The sequence below is a fragment of the Pseudoliparis swirei genome, chromosome 2, assembly GCF_029220125.1.
Source record: "Pseudoliparis swirei isolate HS2019 ecotype Mariana Trench chromosome 2, NWPU_hadal_v1, whole genome shotgun sequence".
NCBI lineage: Eukaryota > Metazoa > Chordata > Actinopteri > Perciformes > Liparidae > Pseudoliparis > Pseudoliparis swirei.
In genome coordinates this window covers 6161189-6169363 of record NC_079389.1, presented here as the reverse complement: position 1 = coordinate 6169363, position 8175 = coordinate 6161189, and the positions used below count along the sequence as shown (strand labels likewise).

At 44.0% G+C, this 8175-nt stretch overlaps 2 protein-coding genes and 1 pseudogene across 3 annotated transcripts in view; 2 read left to right on the top strand and 1 right to left on the bottom strand.

Annotated features, from left to right (window-relative positions):
• Window positions 1-239: 239 nt before the first annotated feature.
• On the top strand, window positions 240-2595 carry LOC130201829 (NAD(P)H dehydrogenase [quinone] 1-like). Its single transcript, XM_056426976.1, has 6 exons — window positions 240-291; window positions 1350-1517; window positions 1598-1728; window positions 1802-1915; window positions 1997-2098; window positions 2296-2595. The coding sequence occupies exons 1-6, from the start codon at window positions 240-242 to the stop codon at window positions 2593-2595; spliced, it is 867 nt and encodes a 288-aa protein (XP_056282951.1).
• Window positions 2596-4240: 1645 nt separating this feature from the next.
• On the bottom strand, window positions 4241-5778 carry LOC130201825 (serine/threonine-protein kinase pim-1-like; annotated as a pseudogene).
• A 546-nt stretch (window positions 5779-6324) lies between these two features.
• mcf2lb (mcf.2 cell line derived transforming sequence-like b) overlaps window positions 6325-8175 on the top strand; it is a 44294-nt gene continuing 42443 nt past the window's right edge. Inside the window, exons 1-3 of one of the 2 annotated variants that reach the window (XM_056423681.1) lie at window positions 6325-6445; window positions 6616-6698; window positions 7412-7995. In XM_056423681.1, the coding sequence (XP_056279656.1) occupies window positions 7917-7995 (79 nt within the window). In that variant the 5' untranslated portion in view covers window positions 6325-6445; window positions 6616-6698; window positions 7412-7916. The remainder of the gene's footprint in view (window positions 6446-6615; window positions 6699-7411; window positions 7996-8175) is intronic. The other variant, XM_056423698.1, reaches the window with a different exon arrangement.

The window sequence follows — 8175 nt, the reverse complement described above, 5'->3', positions numbered from 1 at the left end:
TGCTCCTGCTCCTTTAAGGGGAGAGACACACACACAGGTTAGCCCCAGCTGGGGCTGATTAATAATTAACCACCAGCTGAGGCCGAGTAGACCTCATTTAATTCCCTGAACCACAACCTAGCTCCACCCACTCTGCAACCAAGTCACCTATTGTCTACTTCCACTAGTACAGTATCACTGAGAATCACAAACATATACTACACCATCAAAAATGTAAAACTCTATATAAATACTAAACAATGGCGCACCTGCTACCGAATGTCATGAGACACAGTGATTTCCTGTCTGCAGGTAACGTAACATGGTTCTCACTTGTGTCTGCTGCTCTCTGGTGGACCAATGCATATACTAACCACTTCACTGAAGAAAGGTTTTTTCAATTCAATGTCTGTCACACACAGAATTTAACTTGTGACGATAAACTCACCATCAACTGTTGTTGAGAGGAAAGTAAAAGTTATATTATAAACTATTAGAGGTCTCTGCAAGACCTTGCTCCAGCTAATGAACCACTTAAATGCTTTTTAATTTGAAACCCTGTCAGGTAGCAGGGCTGAGCGTGTACAAGCATCACAGTAAATCATTGTGCTCCATTTACTTTTGGTCATTCGAGTGATTAGATCGGCAACATTAATCTGTTAAAGAGTGCAGTTGCATGCTTTACAATTATTCTGTCCGGCCAATAAACAGCCACAATTAATGACTCACCATCTGGATAGTGATTACTCACTATCCCCCTCAAGCTCTGGCAGATATTCACAAATCTTGACCCCTTAGTGCCATGATGGGCCAGTTTAGTAATCCCTCCACGGATAGTTTATTGTTGTCCTTGTCAATGTTACAATAATCAATGTATTATTTTACTTTCATAGCATCTTCACACTTTTGCAACATATATACAAATCTAGACATAGGCTAAATCTGCAGTTGGTTAAACCTACATATTTTTGGCTCAGTGGTCCATGAAGTTCACTCCCCATTTAAAAATGATGACCAGACTCAATGAAACACTGTTCTGAGAGAGGCCTTGTGATTGGTTAATGACCTTGATTGCTGACTGACAGCACATGTGAGAAGGCTGTGTTGAATCTTGTGGTGTATAAAACAGCATCTTGAATGTTGCTCCAGACTGACCTGCTCTCTCACTCAACACACCAGCTATCTGCAAAGCTCAGCAGTTGCAGTTGACATCAGTATTCAAAATGGGTGAATTATCGACTATGTTATTTGCTGAGAGATTTGGCAGTCCATGTGTTTTCTGTGTCATGTTGGATCTCAAACTATACTAGTGTTTCACTGGCTAACTTTCTGATTTGATGCTGGTCTCTGTTCTCTAATTGTTGCTTTAGCTGTGAAGAAGGTGTTGATAGTGTATGCCCACCAGAGCTCTGGCTCATTCAACGCTGCAGCCAAAGACACCGCTGTGGAGGCTTTAAAAGCTCAGGGCTGCACAGTAGAAGTATCGGACCTGTACGCCATCAAGTTTAAAGCCACTGCAACTGCTGAGGACATCACCGGTATACCAATACCTCCCTGGCATTTAGAAACATGGCTTTTTCTTCAACTTCAAGATTTAAATGCAATGTTCTCTCTGCAGGAGAAGTCAAGAATGCCGATCACTTCTGTTATGCAGAGGAGACCAAACTGGCGTGGGAGGAAGGGAAACTGTCTGCCGACATCACTGAGGAACAACGCAAACTCACATGGGCCGACCTCGTCATCTTTCAGGTAGCTGCTTGGGGACTGCGCTGTGTCTGCAGCCTCGCTATGCTCACTGCTAACACTTGGCCCTACCTCTCAGTTCCCCATGTACTGGTTCACGGTTCCTGCGATCATGAAGGGCTGGATTGACCGGGTGCTCACACTGGGCTATGCCTACACTCAAGAGAAGAGATACAGCCAGGGACTCTTCAAAGTAAAGACTCAAATCAAACGGTTTGCATTACTAGTCTAAAGCTGTGACGCTACTTTAATAATGTGCTTTCTTTCTGCACAGGGCAAGAAAGTCATGCTGTCCTTCACCACTGGGTCTCAGGAGTCCATGTTTCGTGCAGATGGTATTAATGGAGACATGAATGTCACACTGTGGCCACTTCAGGTACTGCATCAGAATTTGCTTCGACTAGCATTGTAGATTGTAATGGCATGTATTTGTATGTACAACCTTAGAATAAAAAGTTCAGCGTTGGCTAGGTTCCTGTAGTCTAGAAAGACCAATGTAAATGTTTCCGATTTCTTTTTAAATGGGCTGTTGAAAGTATAACATTTTACTTTAAACTGTCTCTCTCTCTCCAGAACGGCATCCTGCACTACTGTGGCTTCCAGGTTCTGGCCCCTCAGATCTTCTGGGCTCCGTCTCACGTTCCTTCTGAGGCTCGCAGCGCCATGCTGGAGGGCTGGCGTACCCGACTGCAAGGAGTCATGCAAGAAAAAACCCTTTCATTCACCCCCTCTGACTGGTTTGATGGGGAGACGGGTTTCCAGCTGAAGCCTGAGGTCCATGAGCAACACGCTGCCACGGAGTATGGACTGACTGCTGGGATCCACCTAGGAAAGGTGCTGCCGCCTAACAACCAGATGACAGCTGGAGTCTAAAGATGGTGGTGGTTCTGTTTGATTGTATGATGGAAAATAAAAGCTGTATTTAATATTTACATGCATATTTTTCTTCTGCATATACAATGTAATGCTTAAAATATGAAGGACTGGGTTCATGGTACCTTCCTGAATTCGATTTACAAATGCACACAGAAGGATTTATAAATACATTCCAATGCACACATAATTACTATGTTTGTGCATGGGTTTTTACTAGTGTTGTTACGAGATGTGCCGACGCTTCGAAGCGTGTGTCGAGTAATGGAGGGGGCGTTTCCTCGAAGCGCGTATCGAGGCTTGCTTCATTTAGGGGAGGAGCCACAAATGATGACGTCCGAAGCCTCGCTGCCCGGCTGTACCACGTGACTGCTTCGAGAAGTGGTTCAGATATTGCCGGGAGGTTTGACAGCAATATAAACCCCTCAGGCTCCATTCAAAATGTGGGTTGTTGGTTGAGAGTTTGGAGAGTTAGAGTGAGGAGAGAAGGATAGGTGATAAGATGGAACTGTTGAGAAACTTATTTCTAAATTAAAATGTCCCCTGTCCTGTACATCACTGTCCAAGTTACACAATCATATTCAGTCCCATCTTCCTAGTTCCACAAGCACTTTCACTGTCCTCTGCCTGCTTAAGCCCATGCCATTTTCCTAAAGTGACATAACATTACACAACCTGCCATATATGATACTAACATTTACACACAGAATACATTCAAAAAATATTTTATTATGCACATATGTAATAATTTATGTACAGAAATTATTTGGTCATACATTTTTGTAATTCATAGTCATTCCCAACAGCCATAACATACAAAAATTCAATGCATCACATGTGGTTCAGATACAGCTGCCTGTGATTATGCACTTGGCCAGTAGGTGGTTTCGTGAGCACATGAAGCTTCGAGAAATGAACCCTTTCTCGAACCAATTGGCTGAAGTGGTTCGATGCCTCATGAGGCTTCATCTCACCATCACTAGTTTTTAGACTCCCCTGCCATTGCTCTATTCGCAAATGTGTTTTTTTTTCTTCAATCAGTTGTCTCCCTCATTTTCAACCAATCCCATGAGCTTCTTACCTGCATTGAGTGGTGCGGCTTGACTGGAAATTTTTGTTTTCAGGCATCCACCATGGAAGAAATAACCAATTGTTCTGCCTTATACTTGAGGACATCCCACAAATGTTACCGACATTAAATGCCCTGTTTGGGTTCATAACGCCAATAGGCTCACACAGCACTGACTCGCCACTAAGCCACGCCCCTCTAAGGCGGGAATGAAACTCATGTGATTGGTTGAAAATGAGGGTGACATTTGACAAACAAATTGTAATTGTGTGCAATGGAATGTATTTTAATTGTTCTTTTCAGTCCTCATCAGGTTAAAGTTACAGTTCGGACCTTGTCAGGTTAGTGTTTGGACCTCCCTTCGCCGCCCCGGCCGACTCCAGTTCCCCCTGCCCCGGCTGATCCCTAGTGCCCCGCTCTCATATCACATATTTCATATATCACAAATTAAAACAGAGGGCTCAACCCGAGAAAGAATTTAAGTTCAGTGTCTTGGTCAAGGACACTTGGACACTTAAATCTACATGTGTGTAGTTTATGCTTAAATGTCAATTTAGGCGTGTGTGTAGTGTGATACTATATCAGCCATGGGTGATTCCTCAGCGGCTCCAGGGTGAACTGTTGATCAGGGTCCATATGCATGCACGCTTCAAAGTAATCTTTGCAATCTGAAGAGAAAGAAGGAAAAGGTGAGGTCCTGTGATCAATCACGTCAACTTAAATGAAAAGATGTTTGTCTGCCGACATATTTGTGCATGTTTTACTAACCTTTGGAAAGACACTTGCTGGTCTTTAGCTTCTGAAAGGACAGGTCCGCGCTAAATGACACTTTGTGGAGCATGTCGAACAGGACCAACCCGATCTGGAATACTGTTGTGGCTCCGGCATGGTATTCCTCCCGACTGGAGAACTCTGGGGGTATGTGAGTACCTAACAGACATAATAAAAAGACAGTGAGGAGGAGGAGCTTTGTTTCAATGTAAAAGTCACCGATGGGTCAAGTTAATAAAGAGCAGGAGTAAAGCTGGACTTCTAACCGCAAAAGATTTGATTGGCGTCTCCGTCTTTGTCGAAACTGCTCACACCGAAGTCGATGAGGCGAACTCCCGACAACGTCACGCAGGTGTCAATAAGGAGATTTTCCACCTTAATGTCCCGGTGGAAAATGTGTATCTGCTGGAGGTCAGTGGCTGCATCCACCAGCTGCTTCATTGTAATCTGAAAGACAAAAAGAGAGAGTTGAGGGATCAGAGAAGAGGATGCTTGGACATGTTTTCATGGCTATCACTCTGAGCTGACTACAGCATCTTAGCGTGGCTTCCGTTTCCTTCAAGGTGCCTCCTTTGGTTTTAACGTAGTGGTCGAGGTCTTTGGCCGGCATCGATCTCTCCATCACCAGGATCACCTCCTGCTCCAGGAAGTACCAGTCCAGTAGTTAAATGGGTGCTGAATGCCACTGTGATTCGGCCTGTACTTTCTTTAGGATGGCGACCTCCATGGGGATCTTGTTTCCATCACCGTCTTCGTACATTTTGAACCTTTCGATCATGATATGCTATAGGTCCAGGAGATACAAGCAATACTTTTTGGTTACACTTCCTGACCTGACTGTGTGTGTGTCTGCATGTGTGCAAGAACATATGAGGAACAGTTACAGGCAAATTATCCGCTATGCGGATGACAGCAAACACACATCCAAATCCTCCTTGGCCAAGTTTCTTCTGCTGCTGGTACTTGTCCTTGAACATTGTTGACGGTTCTAGAATCTCGTTCTTCTTCTGAACCGGTCTGTCATTGGCGAACGCCTTCCTCTTAGCGCTTCTTTTGCTCAGATCCACCTCGGGTGTGTTTCTGCTTTCTAGAGATAAAAGAAAAAACATCACAACGTGAATTTACTGACATCCACAACACAAACGAGGACAAAAAGTCCCTCAAACTAAAATGTCTCTTAAATCATTTATAGTAGAATAATAGTTCAAATATGGGCATGAAGCTTGCCAGTGTCCTCTGAGTAGGAGGTCAACTCATTGTCACCGGGGATGGGACCTAATCTCATGCATCTCCTGCCTTTCTCCTGACTTTTTTTAAGTCACTTGCATTTGATTCATACCCATGGGAACAAAAACGCTGAACAATCTTAGCTATCTATTTAATGAAGCAGGTATGTGTTTTTCCTTTGTTTAATGTTATTATTGAGTCACTAACTCACGCAGTTATTTATTTTGTCCACTTGGGGTCACTGTTTTCCCCTTTTGTCATGATTCATGTTTTACGAATAGTTGGTTTAAAATAAGAATTGTTAGAATTCAGATGTAACGTAGTCCTGTCTCAGAGATAATAGTTTAATTTTGCTGAGGGAAGCTGATGTACAGAAGGACAACAATGTGGTGTTGTATTGTCTTCGGCAGGAGCAAATACAAGTTGGAAAAGAAATCTGAGTCGACTTCTTCCCTGCCCGAGAGAACACATATAACTTAGCTGTCCTCGTGAGTGCCGCTTGGTTGAATTTTGTAATACAGTGCCAAATCCTATACTTAATAATATATATTATACCAATTAAACAATGCGGCATTCACGAGGGCAGCTATGTGTTCTCTTCCTATTTTCAACAGCTGTCTGTAAATAAGACAACAAACGGACGCGTTCGGTTCATAGTCGCCAGTTAACACGGTTGCTTCTTAAACCGTAACACCTGCTAGCTCACCATAGCGAGGGCAACTGCTACAACAGGCGGCGCCGATAACCGATGCTGTAACGAAAAGTGAAGTCCTAACTGCTGAGGTAATGTGGCCACTGAAGGTTATTATATGAACCACTATTTACAGTCCAAACAGATAGTTTGATTAAAATAATAAACATTTATTTAAATGTTTATTTTTTAAATCAAACTAGTGTCATTCATTCATAGTTAGTAATACTACATTTTTTCACTTTTTCATGTCCACACCGAGATTTCACAAAATGTGTGTGAACCCTGTGGGGACACAGCGACCTGGGGACCAGTGTGCTGCTCAGACCCTCCAACCACCTGCAGGTATGCTAGTCTCACCACAACGTTTGGGTTTCTTATCACTTGTGTTGAAAGCTACTGGAGTAAAACTACTAAAGTAAATAACACAAGGTGTCAGTACCATAATGAACGCAAACTCCATGTATGTCATCTTCTGATAATTTACCTAAACTTCCAAGAACCTGGACAGAAACATACATATATTTAGTTGTTTTCTATATATATATTATTATCCATAACATGTTTCATACTTCTGTTGCTCAAGTAGTGTCCAACAACATAGAATGTGCAACTTAAAAAACAATTTATATATCATGTGATCAGCATCCATGTGACAGCGCCCTCGGCGTTTGTTCAGGTTCGCCACTGTGTGCAACATCTTCTCCTTCTGTCTGTATTACCTGCCAACATATGTTGATCTGTGTAGAGTTTAACTGATTTTGAGAGAAGCCCAAACCTGCATTCAAAGACCAGTGGAAAAATATAACTGGAATTCTCTCTTTTTGTAAGTTAACGCAACCATTGTGTGTCATAGCCAAGTGCTGCCACATGGTGGCAATGCAGCATCATCAACGATGCCCTACCAGTAGTACTGTGCATGTTTCCAGTGGATGGCAATGTTTCATGACACAGCTGTGGCGCCTTGCCTCCACACTGGATGTCGCTGTTGGATCAATTCTGTTTGTGGGAAAATGTAAGGCTGACCTTCAAATCCCCTCCCCCTCTATGTCTTCCAGGTCTGCACAGGTTTGCACCATCATGTGTGCTGAGGCTAAAGCATGCGTGTGCGAATGAGGCTGCCTCCCGCTCCACCTCCTCCCCATCTCCATCGCCGGTGTCCTGCGCTCTGCATTCCTCCACGGAGGACTCGTCACTGGGGCAGCTTCAGCATCATCCCTGCGTCCGTCTCTGCAGCATCCTTGAAAGCATCCATTACTCACAAGCATCCCTGCACCTCCGAGCTGCACACACACACACACACCCTCTCTCTCTCTCTCAGATTTCTTTCCTCCAGTCACCGTGTGTCGTACAAGCCAGCACCCAGGCGGTCTCATCCAGGGCTAGTTCACCCCGCTGCATCTCCCTCTTCTGCTCGCCACCACAGCAGTTCCCCTCTCGTCCTCCTCCTCACCATCACCCACTCTCCGTAGCACCGGTCAGGAAAAAGCAGGCAAGCTGTCTCTTTTTCCTGCGATAGTGTCTGTTGGCTGGGCAGCTGGTCTTCCGCTGTCCCTTTGGAGGATGATCCTGTGGATGAAGACAGAGGAGATGGCCGTGGGGCAGCTTCTGGAGAGACTGAGGACAGTCATTCAAAGCATAGGTGGGTGACAACAACACACGCAACAACAGCTATAATCCCTGGTCATCGGGTTCTTCACTGCAGGGAATTATGAACTTGTGTCATGATTATAGGTGAATTAGTTATCTGTATTCAGCCACAATTAGTGACTATATTGTGTCTCTTGTTTGGTTGATTTGAGACCAAATACAATTTTAAACA

Excerpts from the sequence above, each read along its gene's own strand:
- LOC130201829 (XM_056426976.1), top strand. The coding sequence starts at position 240 with ATGGCGCACCTGCTACCGAATGTCATGAGACACAGTGATTTCCTGTCT. Across the intron at positions 1,729-1,801 it reads CCGACCTCGTCATCTTTCAG|TTCCCCATGTACTGGTTCAC; the intron begins GTAGCTGCTTGG and ends CCTACCTCTCAG. Across the intron at positions 2,099-2,295 it reads TCACACTGTGGCCACTTCAG|AACGGCATCCTGCACTACTG; the intron begins GTACTGCATCAG and ends CTCTCTCTCCAG.